The 25,965-nt window shown below is 44.1% G+C and overlaps 2 protein-coding genes and 1 long non-coding RNA gene across 3 annotated transcripts in view; 2 read left to right on the plus strand and 1 right to left on the minus strand.

Annotated features, from left to right (window-relative positions):
- The window catches only part of LOC137490929 (uncharacterized), a 111,554-nt gene that overhangs the window by 56,785 nt on the left and 28,804 nt on the right, over positions 1-25,965 (plus strand). The gene's annotated exons all lie outside the window — the stretch shown is intronic.
- Positions 1-25,965, plus strand: part of LOC137491177 (protein NLRC3-like) — a 58,046-nt gene that overhangs the window by 10,863 nt on the left and 21,218 nt on the right. Inside the window, exons 5-7 of the mRNA XM_087248519.2 lie at positions 8,737-10,584; positions 13,422-13,595; positions 24,553-24,726. Coding sequence (XP_087104645.2) covers positions 8,737-10,584; positions 13,422-13,595; positions 24,553-24,726 — 2,196 coding nt within the window. The remainder of the gene's footprint in view (positions 1-8,736; positions 10,585-13,421; positions 13,596-24,552; positions 24,727-25,965) is intronic.
- Positions 1-25,965, minus strand: part of LOC101884316 (uncharacterized) — an 82,250-nt gene that overhangs the window by 3,988 nt on the left and 52,297 nt on the right. The window contains exon 3 of the long non-coding RNA XR_015483724.2: positions 330-521. This is a non-coding gene — a long non-coding RNA (uncharacterized LOC101884316). The remainder of the gene's footprint in view (positions 1-329; positions 522-25,965) is intronic.

The raw sequence follows: 25,965 nt of genomic DNA on the forward strand, positions 1-25,965 counted from the left end.
CAGCAGTTCACTTTGTAATAATAACACTAATGATACAGCGTATAAAAGGATATTGTTTTATAACGTTGCTCAGTAACTTTAAACTGCGTTTGGAGTTTATCGCTTTGAATTTGCCATAAAAACGCTCATTTAGACTAATGTTAAACATGTGACATTACCTCGAGGTTAGCTGCGCGTCACCGGAGCGCAAACAAGACTAAAAACCAATCTGGAAAGTTTTAAATGCTTCAAAATTCGAAACACTACACCAAGTCACATTTAAGATACACTGTGTGTAAAGCAAAATCGGGGGGTAAATAAAACATTAAAGCATCTAAAAACACGCTTACCTCTGAATTCTGCTGCACTGCAGGTCAGGTGTTCGTAATTAAGTGAAGTGAAGCGCTGCGCGCGGCCGCGTGCGCCGAGTCCTCTGATACCATGGTAACCAAACATGTTGAATATTGGGTGAAGCCATGACGTTAATTCAACATACAGATCATGATAAAAAAAAATGTCAACGTTGATTTGTACAAGGATTTCTGTAACTTTTTTCAACCATTTATCATTCAACATTGTTTCAACATTAAAACAACTACTGACGTATTTTCAACCACATTTCAACGTTGAAGCCTTGTCATATGCAGGCTGTTTTTCAACCGTTCAACATTAAACGTTCTATCAACATTATTTCAACGTTCAAAACACATCTGACCTTATTTCAACCATATTTTAACGTTGAAGGTCGGTCGTGTGCCAGCTGGGTTTCTTACCTTACTCTCTTGTCCACAAGAGAGGACAAGAGACCATTTATGTGAAGCTGCTTTGACACAATCTACATTGTAAAAGCGCTATACAAATAAAGCTGAATTGAATTGAATTGAAAAAAAAATAAATTAAAGAAGGTATAAAAGAAAATGGCGTCAAGCTCCCTACTTACTATGTACAAATATATACAATCAGCAGTCATTTAACAGGCCGTGGTCAATCCTCTTTTCAATGTCAACAAAGCAAGACCTAAAGCACTAAATACTTTCACAGATTTTCAAACACTGCAATGAAGCATGATCTGAAACACCCAAGTCGCGATTTAAAGCATCGATCAGTTTAGAAGTGTTTCGAGACCTGGTGAATTTGCATTCGACTGCCAGGGTCAGAAAAAAGTTCTGTTTCATATAGCCTAGTGGACTGTGTGTCTGCATGCTGTTACTATGCTTCAAATGACTTTTGGGTTCAGTTTGTAACACTGTGAAACAATAATTAATATTTTACAGTACTGTGATGCTTGCGTTTGGGTAGACGTTAAAAAAAAACTATAAATGGGAAATTTATTGGATATTATAAATAATTCTTGTTAACTTCTGGCCACAACTGTGTCTGATCTAGCAACAACCCTGTTTTATGACCAAAATAAGACATTTATTCACAAAGTGTTTATTCAGTTGTCAGACCAATGTTGAAACAAAACAAGAACAAAGCATTACCAACTGGTATTAAAGCATTCAAAAATAGCTGTATCAGCCTGGATCTAAATCCACTATCCCCGCTTGGTAGTCAGACACCCTAACCTCTCCACTAAATCTCTTGAATGTTCAATTCTACAAAGTGGGGTTTAATACCTCAATTTGCTTAACTGTTCTTTGCTGAAGCTGTTACAGTGCAATACATAAAAAATGACCACTATGTGTCACTGTAGAGTAGGGTTTCGAAACATTTTGAAGCTTTGACACATTTGCTTCAACTGTTTTAGTGTTTCATGAAGCCTCGCTTTGCCCACAACTACTTAGAAGAGGGGAAACACCCATGGAAGCAGACAAGTGAGGGAGAAGGTAAGGTGAACCGAGGTTATATAGGGAGTGCTGATGAGGGGTGCAGGTGTCACTGTTTAAAAATCAGGTGACTGTTGTCAGCGGTGATAAGAGGTGGCAGGAGATGGAGAACTATGATTGGTGCTGAGGGAACTTGATGATGAGAGAGAGTGGTAGGTGGAGCAGCAGGACAGAGTCGGGGATGTGACAATCATTAGTAACTATCATGAACTAATAGTAATTAACTATAAACACACACACAAATACATACATTATATATATATATATATATATATATATATATATATATATATATATATAGAGAGAGAGAGAGAGAGAGATTTTAACAAACTTTATTTTGCCTTTTTTTAAAAAGGAATCAATACACAATCAGTATAAGATCATTGAAAAAATTACATTAGCACATTTTTTTTTTCTTTTAAAATAATTCAGAAAAAGATAAGTTCTCTCCTATAACAGTACATATCTGTCCATCTGAATCCCAAATATCTTTAAAACCTACAATATTGTCCATCAATCTATAATAATTAAATTCTAGCTGTATTCTAGCCCTTATTATACATTTAAAAAACAACAAAACATCTAAATCAGTGCTTTGTTCTATTTTTTTCTTTCTTGTTATGTAAATTGCTATTTTCGCTTGTCCTACCAAATAATTTAACATTTTACAAACATTCTTCTTTTTTTTCCCAATTTTCACTCCAAAAATGAAACAAACATCAGAGAAAATTTCTCCATACAATTCAAACAATTCCTTTAAAAACTCAAATAATAAAAATAATCGTTCACATTTAAGAAAACAATGAAAAATTGTCTCTCTACAATTACAAAAAGGACATAAATCTGTAACATCAGAGTTTAAAATAGACACAAAAGCATTTACAGGAATAATACCATGGAGTATTCTCCATTGAATATCTCCAACCCGTTTTGTCAATGGTGGCTTATAAATTGCTTCCCATACTGGCATTATTTCATCTTTAACTTTCAAAAATTTTCTCCAGGGTGTGTCAATCTTATTTTTTAGTTTTCCTTTGTTTAACACTTTAACACAGAATGAATAAATACATTTTCCACCAACAGAATTAAAAACAGTGAAACGAACGTCATTTTTAAAAATCCAGTATAAAAGTTCAAAGTCCTCTTCCTCCATTTTTGGTCTTACGCATATGTCGGGAAAAAAGTCAGTGCATTCAGGCAATTCGCTTCCATTCATCCAGTTTTTAAGTTTTAACTTTTCTTCTTCTGATAAAGAGTCCCGAAAAACTGTTAGAATTTGTCCAACTTTCCTTAGAGAATGAATGTCAAGTCTTTGTGCCACTGTTTTCACATTATTTAGATTTGGACCTGCTAACATTGACAAATCCTTCACTTTTAAAACTCCAGTTTTGATGAAGATATCGTTTAGTCCAACAAAATCATCTTTTTTTAAAACAATTCGTGATCCATGCACAATTGGTTCTTCTAATAACCAGAACAAGGAGGAATTTTTTGTACACATTTTTTTTCTTTCTACAACACCCCAAGCTTTGAAAACACTGCAATAAAAGGGAAAAAAACCTCTCACATTTAAAACATTGGTATCCAAAAGAAAAATTGTTTGTTTTAATCCCAAATTTCCAAACTGTTTTAAGATATTTTCAGTTAACACTCGCCATGGAACTTCCAATTTTCCATATAAAAACTTTTGCACAAATTGTATCCTAAAAGCAGCTTTTCTGCTTGTCAAGTGAACCAAACCTTGACCTCCTAGTTCTTTTGATAAATATAAAATATTCTGTGGTATCTAATGCAATTTATTCCAAAAGAAATTAACAAGCTTTCTCTGAATTTTTATTAATAAATCAGCTGGAGGTTCTAAAACTGCTAATTTATGCCACAATATAGAGGCTACCAAATTATTAATAATCAAAGCTCTACCTCTATATGATAGACATGAGTGAAGCCATTTCCATTTTTTCAATTTTCCATCAACCATTTCTTCAATCCCATTCCAATTTTTTTCCTCTATAGAATCATTCCCTAAAAAAACACCCAAATATTTAAACCCTTCACTAACCCAGTTTAGACCACCTGGTAACATAGGTTTTTCATCTCTCCAATCTCGTACTATCAGACCTGAACTCTTTTTCCAATTAACTTTGGCAGATGAAATTTTACCAAATTCATTTACTATTAAGGTTGTTTTCTCAACATCGTTTTGACTTTTAATGATAACAAGGACATCATCTGCATAAGCAGAAGTACACACAGGTTTAAAATTATCATCAATATTTAACCCTATCAATTCACTACGTAATCTATTCAATAAAGGCTCAATGGCTAAAGTATATAACATTCCTGATAAGGAGCACCCTTGTCTTATTCCCCTATTTACATTAAACGGTGCACTTAAGCCACCATTGACCTTCAACATACTCTGAATACCTCCATTAAGAACTTTAATCCTATTTAAAAAAACAGAAGAAAAATTAAAAGCTTCCATTGTTCTCCATAAATATTCGTGTTCAACTCGATCAAAAGCCTTCTCTTGATCCATTAAAAAAAGGCCAAAATTGAAACCAAATAGTTTAGAAGTATGAATTAAATCTCTTATAAAATGTATGTTATCAAAAATCGACCTACCCGGAACACAATAGGACTGATCACTATGTATTATATAATTCATTGCATTCTTTAATTTATTTGCTAAGGTTTTAGACAGAGCTTTATAGTCAGCGCATAACAAAGCAACAGGTCTCCAATTTGCAATATCTCTCAAATCCCCTTTTTTTGGTAACAAAGTCAACACTGCTCTTCTGCAGCTCAAAGGGAGTTGCTCTTTAATAAAACTTTCATTAAAAACTGCCAACATATCTGAACCTATAATACTCCAAAAGGTTTTATAAAATTCTATAGGGATTCCGTCAATTCCTGGAGCCTTACCACTGGCCATACTCATCACGGCTGAATGTAGTTCAAATAAGTTCAATGGTTGTTCAAGTGCAGCATTTATTTCAGCTGGTACTTCTGAAAGACCTTCAAAAAACTTGTGTGTAATATTTAGATTTTCTTGATACTCAGAAGCATATAAATCTGAATAAAAATCAATCGCTCTCTTCCGTATTTCAGCAGGCTCTGTCAAAACCTTTCCATTATTATCTAACAATAAATGAATTATTCTACTTTGTCCGTTTTTTTTTTCAAGACTAAAAAAAAAACTGGTTGATGTGTCCATCTCATTAAAATTTTGAAACCGTGACCTTATAAGTGATCCTTGTCCTTTAATTCCAAGAAGTTCTCCTAAAAAATCTTTTTTCTTTTTGATAGATTGTAAAAGGGTTTGATCTCGAGTTGAATCACTTAACACTTGAAGTTTTATTATATCATATTCGACTTCTTCTATTAATTTAGCAGTATTTCTGGAAGTATTAAGAGTATATTGTTTACAAAATTGTTGAATATTAATTTTCCCCACATCCCACCATTGCTGAATTGATTCAAAATTCTTTATATTAATTTTCCAGTTATTCCAAAAATGCATAAAACTTTTCTTAAAAAAATTATCATTTAGTAAGGAAACATTTAAATGCCAGTATGCACTTTTTATTTTAATTGAATTTATAAAAACCACTCCACATACTAAACCATGATCTGAGAAACTAACTGGAGAGATAGCACATGATTTAAAAATCTGTAAATGATGTTTATAACAGTAAATTCTATCAATTCTAGCCATAGAGATATAATTTTCTCTGTAATGGGTCCAAGAATATTGTCTAAAATCTCTATGTTTCTCACGCCACACATCTGCTAAATCAAAGGCTTCAACAATACTTATTAACTTATTTCTTGAAGCCATATGTGGTTCAACGTGATTTCGGTCTAAATTATTTGTTGTGCAATTAAAATCTCCAGCTAAAAAAAGAAATTCTTCAGAGTTACATCCTTCTAAAGTATCAATTAATTTTTCTAAAAAAATCATTCTTTCTCTTGCAATAACAGGAGCGTATACATTTATGAAGATAATTTTTTTTCCTTCATATCTTGCAGTAACTTTAACTAACCTACCAACTATAATTTCCTCCACTTCATAAGACAAAGGTGAAAATGATCTTGAAAAAAGAATGGCCACGCCAGCACTGGTAGAGCTTTTATGACTCATTATAATAGTGCCATCCCATTCTTTATGCCAATCAACCTCATTATTAATACATGAATGAGTTTCTTGGACAAATGAAATGTCAATATTTTTTAATTTAATTAGTTCAAAAAAAGAAGCTCTCTTTTTTATATCTCGTGCTCCATTTAAATTTAGTGAGGAAATCTTAAACTCAGCCATAATCAAGAGAGAAATGGCTATTAAGATAAAACTCACTACATAATTTTGCTTATTATTGTGATCCTTCCAAATCATCTTTTTTCATTTGTGCTTTTGTCTTTTGAACTAATTTCCTAAGACGATATATTTCAGTCTCAACAAGTCCATCTCCACCCACAATTTTCATCACGTCTCTTGCAGATTCAATAAAATTAGCTAGATTTGGAAAGAAATCTTCTACTACCACATTTCTTTTTCCTTTTGTTACTTGTAGAAACCTACGAAATTTGTCCAAATCATACTTCTCTTCCTCTCTTAATTTCAACATTGTTTGTGTAGAGATTTCTTTTTCACTATCAGATTCCGATGAATATTCCATCTCACTGCAAGCGCCTGCATTAGTCATGTCTTTGATTTCTATTTGTTCTTTGATGTGACTCTTTTTTTGGATTTTTTTCATTATGTGCACTTTTTATTGCCTTTCGCTTAGTGTTTAGCAATTCAAGATTAGGTTCTGTAATTTCCATTAATTCTTGTTCTAGAACAACATCAGCGTCTTTTGTGCCTACTGTTGTTTCCCTAATGTCATTGTTCGTCTCTGTTGCATTGGGTTGTGCAGCATTTATCGCTACTTCACTTTCATCTTGTTCGTTCTCATTTACATTGATTTCTGCTACCGAAGCATTGTTATTTTGAGTCTGAATTGTATTTGTCTCTTTTTCTTTTTCTTTCTCTGGGCAAAATCTGTATAAATGCCCTTCTTTGTTGCAGTTGAAGCACTTCATTGTTTCAGTTGTAACGAAGATTACATAATCAAACCCATCGATCGTAAATTTGAATGAGAGATTCAGCTCTTCGTGTCCTTGCTTCAACACCATAAACACCTGTCGTTTAAACGAAACAACGTGTTTCAACAGTGGTGATTTGCATCCTACCGGGATCTTTTTAATTGCTGAAACAATTTGTCCATATCGCAACAATTCTCGTTCTAAAACGTCGTCTTTTATGAAAGGCGGAACATTTGACAACATAACTTTCCTCGCCGGATTTATCAGAGGAAAAACCATTGTATGTGCGTCTTTCACTACAATGCCTTGTTCTACAACCTTGTTCACCTTATCTATTGAATCCAAAAAAAGAACCATCGCATGATTCATTCTAGAAGCAGATCTTATGCTTTCACATCCAACTATTTGTCCGACCGCAAGGCTACATTCTTCCACAGAACAATCAACTCCGACCGGCACTTTGATTCCATGCCGTCTAGTTAGTTGCTCTAACCCTCCACTTTCCTTTACCGCGGCCATAATGGCCAAAAAGAAGCTAAAAAAAACTCAACACAATATTCCAAAGTAAATTAAGCAATAAACTAACCGTGAAAGTTGGGAAAAAACACAGTCGCTCTCACAGTCACGCTTCACCCGCTCCACAGACGCACACACATGCGCACGAGAGAGAGAGAGAGAGAGAGAGAGAGAGAGAGAGAGGAGTTTTTTCTCCTCCAGATATACCTCCTCTCTCTCATCTTCAGCCTAACTGGTTGGTGACAGTGAAAAAAGCGAGAGGTGGCAGTAATGCATCAAAAAGTTTGTTGTCGACCACCAAAAAGCATGAAGAAGAAATCACCATTCTTGCCATCATATGGATTTACTTTCATCGGCTAGGCACTGATCTCACAGCTCTGTAAATGTCAGTGCCATCACTTATTGATCTGTGATCAGTAAATGTAGTTCGTGTGGACGCTACTGCGCTACTTCACTTGGGAAATATAGTTAGGCTAGTAGAGTAATACTTGTCTTCGGCTCATCGTTGATTTAAAAATAGCTTGGCGTTGCTAGCAAAAATTTTGAAACTTCTTTAGACAAATGAGATGTCAATGAGCATCAGGAACTGCCAGCAGCAAATACATTTTTTAGAGGGACACCCCTCTGACTCCACCACTGAGGGTGATGGTGAGGAGACCCTCCAACCTGAAAGAGTTGGAGTTCATCACTAAAGATAAATGGGCAAAACATACATGTGGAGACATGCAAAAAGCTGCTTAGCAATTCTAGCAAGAGTTTGATAGCTGTAATAGCCAATAAAGGCTTTTCTGTTGATTATTGAGAAGGGTATGAATAACTTTGGACATGAAGTTTTTTTGTTCAAATGTAAATAAAAGCTGAAAAATAAATTTTTGCACAATGATGCCACTTATAATGCTCTTTTTTAACATTGTAAAGCTTTACTTTTTAAAATTTAAATATGTTTTTGTATAGCTGTAAATCCCTGTGTGTGTGTGTTAAGCAATGTAATTGTGCATTTTGCACCCCAGAAGCACATAACACTAGTACACTCTTCTAAATCACAGATGAAAACCCTGTGTCTTTGACTTTAGACTTGCTTTTAGTTGGTCAATTTTGCAGTCTATTTTATTTGCTTCAAAATAGCAATGCACCTTAACACACCAGATTTCAGACCAGCACACTCATGAGCAAACAAATGAGTCCGAATGCATTTGCCAATTAAACAACAAGGAGCAAAACATGAAAATGAAACCTGCACCATATTGAAACTAGCAAAAATCACCTGCTCCACAAAGATCTTTAGTCTTCTCACTGATTCTTTGTGTTGCTGTTGTCCCTGCAGTGTGGATGGAGATGATCAGACTGGAGACCTGCAGCAGGATTCACTCCAACCAGAACATGATGAACTCCAGAGAGTCAAAGAGCAGCACAAAACCAGCATGAAGAACAAGTATAAGAGATTATTTGAGGGAATCCACCATCGAGAGACTCAAACCCTACTGAACAGGATCTACACACAGCTCTACATCATAGAAGGAGAGAGTGAAGGAGTGAATGAAGAACATGAGGTTTCACACATGGAGAAAAGAGCCAGAACAGAACCCTCACAACACACTCCAGTCTACTGCAATGACATCTTTAAAGCCTCAGCTGAAGCAGGACATGAGGAGAAGATCAAGAAGGAGGAAACCCAGATCAAGACTGTTCTCACTAAAGGTATCGCTGGAATCGGGAAAACCGTCTCTGTGCAGAAGTTCATTCTGGACTGGGCCGAGGGAAAAGACCATCAGGATGTAGATTTCATGTTTGTGCTTCCATTTCGAGAGCTGAACTTGATCAGAGATCATCAGTACAGTCTTCACACACTTCTGCTGGACTTTCATCCTGAACTTAAAGATCTGGAGCCCAAGATTTATGAGCAGTGTAGAGTTGTGTTCATCTTTGATGGTCTGGATGAAAGCAGAATCACACTCAACTTTTCAGATGAGGAGAAAGTTTGTGCTGTGACTGAATCTTCATCAGTGGCTGTGTTGATGTGGAGCCTCCTGAAAGGAGATCTGCTTCCCTCTGCTCTCATCTGGATCACCTCCAGACCAGCAGCAGCCCATCAGATCCCCTCCAGATACATCAATCGTCTGACAGAAATTCAGGGATTCACTGAGCCTCAGAAGGAGGAATATTTCAGGAAGAGAATCAGCGACGAGCATCGAGCCAGCAGAATCATCTCCCACATCAGAATAGCAAGAAGCCTCCAGATAATGTGCCACATACCCGTCTTCTGCTGGATCTCCTCCACTGTGCTTCAGAAGCTCTTGGAAGAAGATGTGAGTGCAGAAATCCCTCAAACTCTGACTGAGATGTACATTCACTTCCTGCTGATTCAGATCAACATGAGGAAGCAGAAGTATGAAGAGAGAGATCCAGAGAAACTCCTGCAGTCCAACAGAGGAGTGATCCTCAAACTTGCTGAAGTGGCTTTCAGACAGCTGATGAAGGGCAATGTGATGTTCTATGAGAAGGACCTGATTGAGAGCGGCATAGACGTCACTGACGCCTCGGTGTATTCTGGGATCTGCACTGAGATCTTCAAGGAAGAATCTGTGATTCATCAGAGGAAAGTCTACAGCTTTATCCATCTCAGCTTTCAGGAGTTTCTGGCTGCTTTCCATGTGTTTTACTACCATGTGACTATAACAATGAAGGAACTGAGGGATTATGTGTCAATAGAAGATGCACATAAACAAGCAGTGGATAAAGCTGTAGAGAGTAGTAATGGTCATCTGGACCTGTTCCTGCGGTTCCTGCTGGGCATCTCACTGGAGTCCAATCAGAAACTCTTACAGGATCTTCTGCCACACACAGAGGAGAGCTCAGAGAGCATCAGGAGGAGCACACAGTACATTAAAAACAAGATCAAAGGAGATGACCGTCTCTCAGCTGACAGATCCATCAATCTGTTCCTCTGTCTGCTGGAGGTGAAAGATCAGACTCTGGCCAGAGAGATTCAGGAGTTTGTGAAATCAGGCAAACACTCAGAGGAGAAACTCTCTCCTGCTCACTGCTCAACAATCTCCTACATGATTGAAATGTCAGAGGAGCCGCTAGATGAGTTTGAGCTGCAGAAATTCAACGCTTCAGATGAGGGAAGACTGAGACTGGTACCAGCTGTGAAAAACTGCAGGAGAGCTCTGTGAGTATTCATTCATTCATTCATTGATCACAGTAGACACACATCAGTCTGCCTCTGCTTGATGACACCGGAGATCAAAGGTCCATCGTGACATCGGAGGGTGAACAGTTCAGATGACAGACCGGGCTCACTTCCCTCCTACGGGGTGCAATACACGGACACAGTTCTTTATTGCTTCCTGGGCTGTTTCAGCAGTGCAGCTGGAGATGGCTTGTCTCCCAGTCTCACCGCTGGATCGACTAGAGGGTGTGACATGTGGGCTGATGTAAGATGAGTTTTCCAGCCCCCGTCCCTTTCTTCCCAGGGGTGCACAGCGAGCACACGCTGGCATAGAGAGCGTTTTTTCTGTGCACGGTCAACATGTGCTTCCGCCTTTACCTCCCTTGAGGGTAAGGTGGCCAATGGGTACAAAGCTATTTCCTCAGGTGGTAGGCGCCACCTAATGCACTCCCAAAAGTCTGTTTAGTACAGGACTTTTTATTTGCCACATCAGCAGTCATATACATTGTGATATGCAGTGAAATGCTGACACATCCGCCCTAAACTTAAAAATAATATTTATAAGAATCTAAATTATGAAGTATAATAAGAAGAAAAACACTGACAATCTTATAAAAAATAAATATAGAAATAGATGTAGAAAAACAAATATAAAATTAGGGATGCACAATATATCGGCGGCCATATCGTTATTGGCAGATAAATGCTATTTTTAAACTTATCGCTGTCAGTCGGATGTCAAAATTAGGCCGATATCCTTAAGCCGATATATTATGTAGTTGTACAGAAATATCTGCCCCGCACACATGCATGTGTTGAACTTGTTCAGTGCACTATAATGGTGCTTTTCTCACATTGTTTATCCCTTCAGTCCGTTCTTTCTTCATGTGGTATTCCTGTGCGTTAATAACTCCGTAAGTAACCATGTTCCCTATCATATTAGATATGTTTGATAGAATGTCATTGTGTACTACACACACACACACACATCTGATCTGACAGTCACTGAATCCAGCACAGGGCTTCTCAACGCTCCACCACAGTCTGTCTTTATATTCTGCTCTATGTTTGTAATAAAGTCATCTGTGCTCAATGATAAGGTCAAAATCTGACTCCGAGGGCAAATCTGACTCGTGCCTGCAGTTGAGAGAAACTCTCAGCGGTTTATCATAGGTTTTTTATACTTCACTTTCGCCTATTGGTGAGGTTTTTTCCTCTCCGCTGTCACCTCTAGCTTGCACGGTTCAGGATCTGTAAAGCTGCTCATGGATAGATTTGCTCTTCAGTGTTTGGACTCTCAGTAGTGATTATTAAACCACACTGAACTGAGCTAAACTGATCTGCTTTGACACAATTTGTAAAAGCACTATACAAGTAAAGGTGAATTGAAATAAATTTGTGTACTGCAGGAAGTGGACATGACAACTCTTTTAAACCATTCCTGAGCACTGCGTTTGGTGTTTTTTTTTTTGGGCGTAAAGAGGTATTCTGCATGAATGTCTCCTAAATCTGTGCATACGGTGAACATCTTGCAGTAAAACTGGTCACACGGCACAATTTGTCAGTCAGAGCCAAATTAAACTTTAGTGATAAGGCAGCACTGGCCCAATCAAGTCAGTAATGATCCTGTCAACTGTCTCGAGCATCTCTCACGCTGGCCCTGGGCCATCAGGCAGTCCTTATTGTCGAGCCCTGATGTTTATATATATTTATGTTTCTTTTACTAAACATTAATGCTGTGTTTGAAATCTCTCACTTCTTCACTAGTGTCTATATAGCTTGCAGCAGTTTATGCACTATATCTGTAAGGGAGTGAACCCAATTTATAATTTGTCAAATTAATAATAAAAACGATAAATATATCAGGCTTACTAAGTTACATTAATATAGTTATTATTTTATGACTATATTCATTTATTGACGCTTTATTTACTTAAATCAGTTGTTTTGAGCTATGTTGTATATGTTAGTTTAATCAAAGCTATTTATATATTTTATCAAGTGAAGGATAGTTCATTTCAATATTATTTAAACATGCGTAGAGGTTGTTGACATGATGTTGCATTTTCAATGACAAGTTTATATAATTAATATTGTCGTCATTTAAAGGGCAATAAATTGTTCAACATTTATTTGTCTTGATATACCATTTGCCATTTAAACTGCTGGTATTACAATTTTTTTATATTTCAGAGCTTAATCAACAAAACTGTCCAATGGTGCAACCGTCTCAATCAGAGTTCGATAAATGACAGCTCTTATGGCTTAAAAAGAAAATTGTAAAATCATTCATAAACATCTCAGGACTAATTTTACAGTAGCTGTTTTAGTAAATGGCAATCATTTTCTTCAATAATATATTCCTAAAAACAGGAACTTTATTTCTAGGAACAGGAAGCAAACGTGGTCAGTGAGCACCATGTTCTCTGGTGTGACACAGTTATTGTTGTGCTCTGGCTCCTTCAAGGGAGGCAGACCAGAAAGCAGGAGAGGGAGAAAAAAAAGGAAGTGGACAAAAGTTTGGCAGATGCAATGATGTTGTAATGCTGTTTGTGAGTGTTATGTTGATGCTCCAGATTAAAGAAAAGAAACAAATTATCATCCTGGTAACCCGTGTTTATTTATGATACCCACGTTGGAGAGACTGATCTGTAAACAGTTAGAAATAAGGGTTACATATGTTAACTGCAGGTCTTCAGCAGTAATGATCTCATAAACTACACCAGTTTTAGTGTCACCTTAACACTGCAGACTGGACACATAAACATTCAACAGTGTGAGAAGAACTCTGCCAGATTAACACATTAATACAGTTGTTTGTTCTGTCCTCTACACAGACTACTGTCCTGTAAACTCACCACTCAGTCCTGTGAGAGTTTGTCTTCAGCTCTACAATCCTCAAACGGTGTCCTGAGAGAGCTGGACCTGAGTAACAATGACCTGCAGGATTCAGGAGTGGAGCTTCTCTCTGATGGACTGAAGAGTCCAGACTGTAAATTGGAGATACTGAGGTACAATCAATTCCACCACATATTTTCACAATATAAATGTTACCATACTTAGTTGTAAATATTGTGTAATGCCACAAAGTATGATGAGATAAGAGAAACACATGTGCAGTACTGATTATTGTACTGTGCTTTAGAATATTATGCAAATTATTCCTTTCTCTGATTTCCTTTATTATTGGATGTAAATGAGTCAGTGTAAATGTCATCAGTCATCAAATGTCAGATTTTATTGAGCAGATCTCACAATGATGTTCAGTGTTCACTTCAGAAGTAAAACTCAAACTGCACTTCTCTACATGATGCACAGCAGAGAATGGAAATGTTTTATAGGTTGTTAAGAACTGAAATGGTCATTAGCTGAATTTGCAGCATATTTACTGAGATTAAAAGCTTTTTCAATCTAAGCATTCTAACAGGATTCCAAGGTTGTCATAGCCGGGGGCGGTAATGGGGATAAGCTCCCACTATCTATAAAGTACCCCTATACGGCGTGCGTCTCAAATAGACCGTATTGGTCTCTTCAGCCACCAACGACGCTGTCTCAGTCAATCAGTCATGCCTCAAGATAAGAGCTAGGATACGTCATCCATGGTTAACACTGACCGACGGAGGCCTACTAATATAGGATCTCCTTATGGAGATCATCTTGACAATGCTTAAGTCCACTGAACTTGTGAGTGTTGTATAGCAGGGCTCAGAGTTAACTTTTTTACTTGGTAGCACCGGTGCTTCCAACTTCAAATATTTAGGAGCACCAAAAAGAATTTGGGAGCAACAGAAAAAATGTAGGAGCACCACCAAAAATCAATAAGCACCATTGCAAATTGTATTTTAAGGGATTTATTTTATTTTAAAATAACATAAATTAGGACCCACATCATTTAGGTAAAGAATGAGAAATTTCTCCTCATTTAATAAAAACTAACAACAATCACCAAGGATCATACAACACCGTAAAAGGGGCTCAGCTTCAAAAGAGCTTGAGAAGGTTTGTTTAGATAACTGCCATGATTATATAAGGACCTTCCTGTGCTCCTGGTGAACACACAATTTCCCTATCCAGGTTATGTATAGCTGCAGTAAAGAAAGCATATTGTTGTTCCTGATAACTGTCTCTATTTTCATGTCAAACTACAGTTTGAATGAGTGATCTCCTTTGTTCCCCTTCGGATGGGGAACGTCAATGCTATTAGTGGATTTGGACTATAAATCTATGAATGGGGATTTCGTTTCAGAAAAACAATTGTCTGGAAGAGTATGTAACGGGCCAATGAAATGCCAATATATTGGCAGCGTAAGCTTGCGCACCTGGAACTTATTGCCAATTATCTCCGCATAAAAGCACAGGTGGAGCAAGCACACGCTATCAATTTCGCTTCAGAGACTTCACAGCCTTCTGATTGAGTCGATGAGGGTTCCTCCTGCTTTCTACAGCAATTCGAGCGAACGAGAATTCTCCTGGTCCAGAGTGGGTACACGCTGCGGCAGACGGTCGAGCTGGGATTCTCCCTTGCTTGGCGTTCTTTGGGTCCGGTCCTCCAGAGCGGTGCGTGTAAGTTGCTTATTTTCTAAAAGAACAACACAGTCGTGCAGCACATCCTTTTCAGGATGGCGCTCCGACTGTGCATTTCTGGATGCGGTGGTTTCCTGTCTCTGGAGGATGGGCTTGATCACTGCGTTGTATGTATGTTTGGGGGTCCAACATGTTAATGCGATGCTCGCGGGCAGTCCATGTCGTCATTGCGATGCCATGACTAATGCGCAATTAAGATCGTGGCTAGCCCTTGCAAAGGGGCGAACCAACCCAGCTGTCCCCTGCTCTGCAGCGGGCACTCTGGCAGATCTGAGGGTTTCAGCAGGAGATAATCCGCCGCCCACGGGCTTGCGGACCTCCCGCTCCTCTAAGCGCTTCATCCAAGCTTCGGGCGGGGGAAGTGATCCGTCTAACCAGATGGTAGCCCTTACGCTCGATGACACTGGAGATCAGACGTCCGCCGCTGCATCGGAGGGTGGGCTTTCATTGTCCGATGATGATCCAGACCCGCTCGCCCCCTCCGGGCAGGTGAGCGCTGTCAAACGGATCCTGAAACGGACATGTTAGCCGTGCTTTCCTTGGCTGCTTCAGCCATGGGTTGGAGATGGTTTATCCCCCAGCTCCGCGGCCGGACCGACTAGATGGGTGCTACGTAGAGGACCAGAGGGTGAAGCCTTTGAAGCCTCTCATCCCCTTCTTCCCGGAGGTGCACAGTGGGCTCATGCAGTCTTGGAGGGCACTTTTTTTTCTGCCTGTGCTGCGTTTCCCTCTGCCCTCAGCACTCTTGATGGTGGAGCGGCCAGGGGGTATGTGACGATTCCTCAGGTTTAGCACGCTATTGTGGTCAATCTTTGTCCGCGTGGCGCCTCTTCTTGGTGGGGTCCGCCTCGTCTTCCGTCCAAAGCCTTTAAGTTATCTGCCTCCCTCGGAGCTAGATCTTACATGGCTGCGGGCCAGGCTGCTTTTGCCTTGCACGCGATGGCCACCTTCCAGCGCTACCAAGCGCAGGCGCTGGCCGAGCTGCGCGAGGGTGGGTCCAACCCAGGCTTGTGAACTTCACACCGCATCCGACTATGCTCTTCGGACCACTAAGTCTGCTGCGTGTGCGATGGGGAGGACGATGTCCACATTAGTGGTCCAGAAGCGCCACCTCTGGCTAAACTTGGCTGATATGCGCGAAGTCGACAAAGTCCGCTTTCTTGACTACCCCATATCCCAAGCTGGCCTGTTCGGCGAAACAGTCTGTGAATTCACCCAGGAATTCAAGGCGGTGAGAGAGCAGTCTGAGGCGATGGGTAATGTCACCTATCGGCGGGACGTAAGCCTGCTCCGCCCGCTGTACCATCCATGTCTCCTGCTCCTCGCCGAAGGCGCCCGCCTACGAGAGCTGCACCGCCCCCGCAAACACCTCTGGCAAAGCGAGATCTGCCAGTCTGAAATGCTATGCTTTCTAGCGCGCAGGTTCGATGCGTTTCGCCAGTGGCTCACGAGCGCTGGGAGGACAGTCTCCTTTCTCCCACCCCTCAAGCCTCCCCTCCAGAGTTTGGGTGCGGAGTGAGAGACAATCTCTCGCCTCCAGCTCTTCCGCGGGACCCTCACGCTTCCCGGATCAGCACACCCACTCCACGCTGCCCCACTATTGGTATGTCAGCGATTGTAGCGATGACTTCATTAGCGAGGGCTCTGCCTGCCTGGTTAGCGTGGGCCACCCCTTCGCGGTGGCTCATACGCACAATCAGACTCGGCTATGCGATTCAGTTCACGAAACGGCCCCCCAAGTTCACGGGTGTGTATTCATGTCAAACTACAGTTTGAATGGGTGATCTCCTATGCAGGCATCCGCATACTCAATTATCTCGACCACTGGCTGATTTTAGCACACTCTCGGAGCAATTGATTATGCACAGAGACAAGGTGCTCCGGCACCTCCACCTGTTGGGGTTTCAGGTCAACCGAGAAAAGAGCAAACTCGCCCCCTTGCAGAGGATCTCTTTTCTCAGGCTTCTGTAGGATCTCTGTCGCCGCGCCCTCAGCCCTTGGAACGACCCCTCGTTCCTACAGGCCAGAGTGCCTCTAGGACAGGTGTCCAGCCATGTTGTTGTTTCAACAGATGCTTCCAGCACGGGCTGGGGGGCTGTGCGTTGCGGGCATGCAGCTGCGGACCTGTGGAAAGGAACCCAGTTGCATGGGGGGTATTTGCTCTCGCCACAAACCTCCACGGGTGGTCCTTAGACGCGAGGAAGACTTAGGTAACCTACCGATTACGGTGGTTAATACCGTCACTCGGGCTAGAGCCCCCTCCTCGAGCGTGCCTATGCCCTGAAGTGAAGTCTATTCACTGAATGGTGCGTCTCTCACTGAGAAGACCCCCGAAATTTACCAGATCAGCGTTGTGCTTCTTATGCCAAGAGAAGCTAGAGCAGGCTGTCGCCCTCCACACTCAAGGTTACGTGGCTGCCATTTCCGCTCTCATGACGTGGTGGCTGGCAGCACCGACTGAACGCATAACCTCATCATCCAGTTCCTCAGAGGCACTAGGTGAATTAATCTCACCCGCCCCCCTCTCATGCCCTCTTAGGATCTCGCCCTCATTAACACTAGCCTGCGCCAGATCCCTTCGATCCTCGACTCAGTATCTTTAAGATTTCTGTCGCTGAAGACAGCTCTGCTGGTCGCGTTGATATCGATTAGAGGGTCGGGGACCTGGAGGCATTTTTCGGTCAGTGACTCGTGCCTGTAATTTGGGCTGGCTTACTCTCACATCCTGAGACCCCGCCTGGGATATGTGCCAAGGTTCCTACCACTCCGTTTTAATACCAGGTAGTGAGCCTGCAAGGAGGAGGAGGCAGACCCAGCCTTACTTATCCAGTTCGCGCTTTGCGTATTTATCTGGACCGCACTCAGAGCTTAGATCATCTGAGCAGCTCTTCGTCTGTTATGCAGTTGGCAGCAGGGAAGTGGCGTGTCGAAACAGAGTTGGCCCACTGGTTAGTGCATGCCATCTCTCTCGCTTATCAAAGCCAAGGTGAGCCGTGTTCCCCGAGAGTGCGTGCGCACTCCACTCGGAGCTTCGCATCCTCTTGGCCGCATGCACGCGGCGCCTTTCTAAAAGACATCTGTAGAGCTGCGGGCTGGGCGACACCTAATACATTTGCAAAGTTTTACTATCTGCGAGTGGAGCCGGTTTCCTCTGGGGTATTAGGTAACCCTTGGTGATTGAGGAAACAATTCGGTGGGGTGTTGAAACACGCTTGCTGCGGCATTCTCCCTAACACGGAGGTATTTTTTCCTTTTTATCTGTCAGTAAGTTCCCTTGTCAGGTGAGCCCTGCAGATTCCTCTGAGGCCCCCAGAACTAACTCAGCGGAGGAGTCACTTGCTGGCCCACTACGTTGTAGGTCTGCCCACTGGTCAGCCCGCGTTTTGGGTATCGGTGCCTGCTATGCGTGATCGCCACTGGGCGATCCTATATGCTTATTCAGCCTCGGTGCAGTTACCCCTCACGGGCGGACCCGTGTCTTCCCTCTCCGCTAACCATCCTATTACATGCATACTCCCCCTTTCAGGGCTAGTCCATATGTATTTTTTGCCAACATATCTCCCTATCCTCCCTATCAGGCCTGCACGCTTCCCAACGTACTGTCGTATTATTCCTAGAGTTATCTAGACGCTTGGGACTTCCCAAAAAAATATCTAAATCCGTAAAACTTCTGTTGAAGTGGGATAAGTAAGGGCCAGGGACCACGTTGGAAGACCGCGCCTCTCTTGATGCAGGAGCGCTTACGCTTGCTTGGCTATCCTCTCATCGGAGGCGTAGGAAAGGTGCAGTCATTATGGTGTTTTTCCATACTTTCTCCCATTCTTGGATTTATAGTCCAAATCCACTAATAGCATTGGAGTTCCCCTTCGGTTGGGGAACTTCAGTGCTATACAGTGGATTTGATTTTGAAAATCCAGGTATGGGAAGGATTCGGTTCAGAAGCCGCTTGTCTGAAAGAGTATTGAACGGGCCAATGAATGCAATGAATTGGCAGCGTAAGCTTGCACAGGTGTGCTTCATTGCCAATTAACTCTGCATATAAGCACAGGTGGAGCAAGCATTCAATATTTTTTTGCTTCAGATACTTTCTAATCGAGTCAATGAGGGTTCCTCCTGCTGTGATCCAGCGATTCCGAACGAGAGCATTCTCCCGGTCCAGAGTGTGTACAAGCAAGATGGTCCAGCTGGGTTTCTTCCTTGCCTGGCGTTCAAAAAGAGCAACACAGTCTTGCAGCAAGTCCTTTTCAGGATGGCGCTCCGACTGTGCGTTTCTGGATGCGATGGTTTCCTGTCCTCGGATGATGGGCACAGGCACTGCGTTGCATGCCTGGGGGGTCCAGCATGTTAATGCGCTGCTCGCGGGCAGTTCATGTCGTCATTGCGATGCCATGACTGTTGCGCTGTAAAGATCGCGGCTAGCCTTTGCAAAAGGGCGAACCACCCCAGTTGTCTCCTGCTCTGCAGCGGGCACCCGGGTAGATCTGAGGGTTCAGCGAGAGATAATCCGTCGCCCATGGGCCCGCGGACCTCCCGCTCCTCTAAGCGCTCCATCCAAGCTTCGGGCGGGGGAAGCGATCCGTCTAACAGATGGTAGCCCTTACGCACAATGACACCGAGACCAGACGTCCACCGCGGCATCGGAGGGTGGGCTTTCATTGTCCGATGATGATCCTGACCTGCTCGCCCCCTCCGGGCAGGTGAGCACTGTCAAAACGGATCCTGAAATGGACATGTTAGCCGTGCTTTTCCGGGCTGCTTCGGCTGTGGGGTGGAGATGGTTTATCCCTCAGCTCCGCGGCCGGACCGACTAGAGGGGTGTCCCCTTCTTCCCAGAGGTGCACAGTAGGCTCACACGGTCTTGAAGGGCACTTTTTTCTGCTCGTGCTGCATGTCCCTCCACCCTCACCACTCTTGGTGGTGGAGCGGCCAGGGGGTATGTGGCAATTCCTCAGGTTGAGTGCGCGATGGCGGTCAATCCGCGCGGCGCCTCTTGGCGGGGTCTGCCTCGTCTCCCATCCAAAGCCTGTAAGTTATCTGCCTCCCTCGGAGCTAGAGCTTACAAGGCTGCGGGCCAGGCTGCTTCCGACCTTGCATGCGATAACCACCTACCAGCGCTGGCCGAGCTGCACGAGGGTGGGTCCAACCCAGGCTTATGAGCTTCGCACCACCGCCGACTAAGCTCTTCGGACTACTTAGTCCGCTGCGTGTGCGTTGGGGAGGATGATGTCCACACTAGTGATCCAGGAGCGCCACCCCCGGCTGATATGGGCAAAGTCGACAAAGTCCGCTTTCTTGACTTCCCCATATCCCAAGCTGGCATGTTCGGCGACACCATCTGTGAATTCACCCAGGAATTCGAGGCGGTGAGAGAGCAATCTGATGAGTGATGTCTTATCGGCGGTCCGTAAGCCCGCTCCGCCCGCCGTGCCATTCATACCTGCTCCTCACCAAAGGCGCCCGCCTACGAGAGATGCACCGCCCCCGCCTCTGGCGAAGCGAGCGCGTCGGGCACCTCAGAAGCAGGCAGCCCCCTCTGCCCAGAACGCCGCTAAGTCCGGCAACGGACCGCGAAACGTTCTTGGGACAGGTCATCTGGAGAAGAGGGAACTTGCTCTTTCTCCCCTGGAGGGCGGGGCCCCATTTCCAACGGCACTTTTTACTGCCATGAAAACATCAATGAAAGAGCATTTTTCCCTTCCCCGGATGTGACAGCACGAACCTTGCCAGTCCGGGATGCGCTGCCTTCCGGCTCGCAGGTTCTACGTGCTTCGCCAGTGGCTCACGAGCGCTGGAGGGACAGTCTTCTTTCCCTCAGCCCTCTAGCCCCCTCTCCGGAGTCTGGGTGCGGAGCCAGAGCGAATCGCTCTCCTCCAGCTCTTCCGCGGGACCCTCATGCTTCCCGGATCAGCACACCCACTTCGCGCTGCCCCACCGCTGGTATGTCAGCGATTGTAGCGATGACTTCATTAGCGAGGGCTCTGCCTGCCCGGTGGCTCATACGCACAATCAGACTCGGTTACGCGATTCAGTTCACGAAGCGGCCCCCCAAGTTCACGGGCATGTATTTCACCAAGGTCAACCCCCTGTTCGCCCCTGTCTTGCGAGAGGAGATTGCTGCCCCCCTGGCGAAGGGTGCAATTGAGCCAGTTCCTCCAGCCGAGATAGAGAGTGGGTTTTTCTGCTCATACCTCATCGTACCCAAAAAGAGCGGTGGGTCACGACCAATCCCTCTGCGCGTTTTGAACCACTGTCTGCACAAGCTGCCATTCAGAATACTCACACAGAGGCGCATTCTCCAATGCGTTCGTCCTCGGGATTGGTTTGGAGCCATAGACCTGAAGGACGCGTACTCCATGTCTCCATTCTTCCACGCCACCGCCAGTTTCTGCGGTTTGCGTTCGAAGGTCGAGCGTGGCAATACAAGGTCCTCCCCTTCGTGCTCTCTCTGTCTCTGCGGGTCTTCACCAAACTCGCGGAGGGTGCCTTAGCGCCCCTTCGGCTCGCGGGCATCCGCATACTCAGTTATCTCGACGACTGGCTGATTTTAGCCCACTCACGGGAGCAATTGATTATTCACAGAGACAAGGTGCTTCGTCATCTCCGCCTACTGGGGCTTCAGGTCAACCGAGAAAAGAGCAAACTCGCCCCCGTGCAGAGGATCTCTTTTCTCGGGATGGAGCTGGACTCAGTCACCAAGGTCTCTGAGGAACGCGCTCGCTTGTTGCTGAACTGTCTGAGAGAGCTTGACAGCAAACTAGTGGTCCCACTGAAGTTCTTTCAGAGGCTCCTGGGGCATATGGCATCCGCAGCCGCCATCACGCCGCTCGGATTGCTCCATATGAGACCACTCCGGCACTGGCTTCACGATCGAGTCCCAAGACGCGCATGGCACACACCGAGTATCTGTTACTGCGCTGTGTCACCACGCCCTCAGCCCTTGGAACGACCCCTCGTTCCTACACGCCTGTTTGCCTCTAGGACAGGCGTCCAGTCAGGTTGTTGTTTCAACGGATGCTTCCAACACGGGTTGGGGGGCCGTGTGTCGCAGGCATGCAGCTGCGGGCCTGTGGAAGGGTGCCCAGTTGCATTGGGATATATATCGCCTAGAGCTGTTGGCAGTGTTCCTCGCTCTCCACTGCTTTTTACCGGTGCTGGAGCAGCAACACGTGCTGGTCAAGAAGAACAGTACGGCGACGGCGTATATCAACCGGATGGGGGGTATGCGTTCTCTCCGCATGTCTCAGCTCGCCCGCTGCTGCTCCTCTGGAGTCACCCGCGGCTGAAATCGCTGCACGCCATTCACGTTCCAGGCACGCTCAACCATGCAGCCGATGTGCTCTCACGGCAGCTGTTACGCCCTGGAGAATGGAGACTCCACCCCGAGTCTGTCCAGCTGATATGGGCGCGATTCGGGGAGGCCCTGATCGATCTGTTGCTTCCTTCGAGAACGCTCATTGCCAGTTGTTTTTTTCCCTGACCGAGTGCTCTCTCGGCACGGATGCACTGGCCCACAGCTGGCCTCGGGGCATGCGCAAATATGTGTTTCCCCCAGTGAGCCTGCTTGCGCAGTTTCTGTGCAAGGTCAGGGAGGACAAGGAACAGGTTCTGTTAGTTGCGCCCCTCTGGCCCAACCGGATCTGGATATCAGAGCTCTCCCTCCTCGCGACGGCCTTCCCCTGGTAGATCCCTTTGAGAGAGGACCTACTCTCTCAGGGACAGGGCACCATCTGGCACCCTCGCCCCGATCTTTGGAATCTCCACGTGTGGTCCCTAGACGCATGAATGACTTAGGTAACCTACCGAGTGCGTTGGTTAATACCATCACTCAGGCTAGAGCCCCCTCCACGAGGCGCGCCTACGTCCTGAAGTGGAGTCTATTCACTGAATGGTGCGTCTCTTGCAGAGAAGACCCCCGAAATTGCCAGATCAGTATTGTGCTCTCTTTCCTCCAAGAGAAGCTGGACAGCAGGCTGTCGTCCTCCACTCTCAAGGTTTACGTGGCCGCCATCTCCGCTTATCATAACGCGGTAGCTGGCGGCATTGTGGGAAAGCACAACCTCATCATCCGGTTCCTCAGGGGTGCTAGGCGAATTAATCCATCCCGCCCCCCTCTTATGTCCTCTTGGGGTGGCCTCCATCAAGAGGGTCGTGGACCTGGAGGCATTTTCGGTCAGTGACTCGTGCTTGGAATTCGGGCCGGACAACTCTCACGTTATCCTGAGACCCCGCCCCAGTTATGTGCCCAAGGTTCCTACCACCCCCTTTAGAGATCAGGTAGTGAACCTGCAAGCGCTGCCCCCGGAGGAGGCAGACCCAGCCCTTTCCTTACTCTGTCCAGTTTGCGTCCTGCGCATTTATGTGGACCGTACTCAGAACTTTAGATCATCTGAGCAGCTCTTTGTCTGTTATGGCGGTCGGCAGCAGGGAAGTGGGATAATCCCACTGGATTGTGGATGCCATTTCACTTGCTTATTCGAGCAGGGGTGAGCCGTGTCCCCCGGGAGTGCGTGCACACTCCACTCGGAGCGTTGCATCCTCTTGGGCGCGTGCACGTGGCGCCTCTCTAACAGACATTGTAGAGCTGCGGGCTGGGCGACACCCAACACATTTGCAAGGTTACAGTCTGCGAGTGGAGCTGGTTTCCTCAAGGGTATTAGGTAACCCTTTGGTGATTGAGGAACAACTCGGTAGGGTGTTAAAACACGCTTGCTGCGCCATTCTCCCTAACACGAAGGTACGTGCGCCTTTTATCTTTCAGTAAAGTTCCCCGTCAGGTGAACCCTGCAGATTCCTCCGTGGCCCCCAGCATTGACTCAGCAGACGAGTCACCTGCTGGCCCACTACGTTATAGGTCTGCCCACTGGTCAGCCCGCGTTTTTGGGTATAGGTGCCTGCTATGCGTGATCCCCACTAGGCGATCCCATATGCTTATTCCGCCACTGTTAAGAACCGTAGCTCAGATCCAGCTCAGATCCAGTAACCTTGATTTTCAAAATCAAATCCACTGAATAGCACTGAAATTCCCTAACCAATGGGGAACGTTCGAGGTTTCAGAAGTTACATACTCTTTAAGACCATTGGCTTTCTGAAACGAAGTCTCCCATTCATGGATTTATAGTCCAAATCCACTAATAGCATTTCCGTTCCCCGAGGGTTACTTTAGTAACCAGAGCGTTCTCCATGCTATATTCTTTAAAGACTAGTATTGTCATTTAATTGTAGGAAAATATATTAGTAATAAAGGATATCTGTAAAATTCACATTTGTATCTGTAGTTTACAGGTGACTGTGTGTTAGTTACGTATGTCTGTCAGACTAACGTGATGTGGACTGTGTGTGTGTGTGTGTGTGTGTGTGTGTGTGTGTGTGTGTGTGTGTTTGTAGATTGTCCGGCTGTATGGTGACAGAGGAAGGCTGTGGTTTTCTGTCTTCAGCTCTGACTTCAAACCCTTCACACCTGAGAGAGCTGGATCTGAGCTACAATCATCCAGGAGATTCAGGAGTCAAGCTGCTCTCTCAACAACTGGAGGATCCAAACTACACACTGGACAAACTCAAGTATGTGGAGGAGCATATAGATGTTTAATTTAGATGATTTCTCTGTAGAGGCAGGTTCCAGCTCAACACAACTATGGGGAATGTAAAAGAAGGTGCAGGAGTATAGACATAAAGTGCATTAAACAGTGAGTATGATGCCTTATTTCCCCTGAGTGGTACAGTACAGTACAATTCAGGACGGGTAACCTTAACAGTGTTGGGAGTAATGCGTAACAAAAGTAATGTATTATAGTAGTATTATTACGTTTTCCTGTAACGCAGTAGTGTAAGGCATTACTAATAAATTTTCAGTAATATTTTTCTTGTGCATGTTCAGTAACGCGTGCATTACAACAAACTTTTCGCCTGTAAGACATTAACAAATAAAAAATTTCAGCCTCTGAGCTCCACGTTCGTGCGAATGATCTGCTCTTGCTCCGTCAGATGATGTAGACTCACAATCTGTGCCTTGTTTCCTCTTCCTTTCGTTCTGTTGCTCTCCAGAGATCCTCCTGTTTAATTGTTATCCCAAGAATGTTGATATGGTTTATATATTGCTACACTATTTACCTACAGGTTAAGATTAATACTGTAATAAATACTAGTGTTTTTGAGTGTTAGGTATACTGCCTATGTTTTAGGCTAGTATTATTTACAACTTGTTAATGAATGCTTCAGCATTCTGTAATATTAGGTGAACTGATTTAGTGAACTGATAAAATAAAATACAGAGTGTAGTTTTACTACAGTAAAGTGTGGTGAATTGTAGTATAATATACCCTTTATTGTTGTAATGAGGAGACTGACACGGAGGGATCCATTATGCAGTATTTATTAATCACAACTTCACTCAAACACACAATATGCACCTGGGTGCACACACACATCCACAGTAGTAGTAATGGTTTCAAGAATGACGGTGAACAGACACAGAGTGAGTTACCAGGCATGAGTAGAGAGCAGTGAGCGTGAATCAGAGTCCGTGTATCAGGCTTGCGTCAAGGGCAGGCAGCGAGAATCAGAGTCCGTGTATCAGGCGTGGGTCGTGGGCAGGCAGAAGGCAAAGCAAAGTAAGAGACAGACTGGAGTCGTACACAAGAGATCAGGCTGGATATAACGCTCAGTAATGCTGGCCGGGGCTGAACAAGACTTCGCACTGACTGAGTGTGTGAGTGCGGCTTATATGAGGTACGTGGGTCGTTAACATGATTCAGATCAGGTGTATGCGCAATCAGTGTAGATGGATGATGTCATGCTAAA

The sequence above is a fragment of the Danio rerio genome, chromosome 4 (genome assembly GCF_052040795.2).
Source record: "Danio rerio strain M-AB ecotype USA chromosome 4, GRCz13ab, whole genome shotgun sequence".
NCBI lineage: Eukaryota > Metazoa > Chordata > Actinopteri > Cypriniformes > Danionidae > Danio > Danio rerio.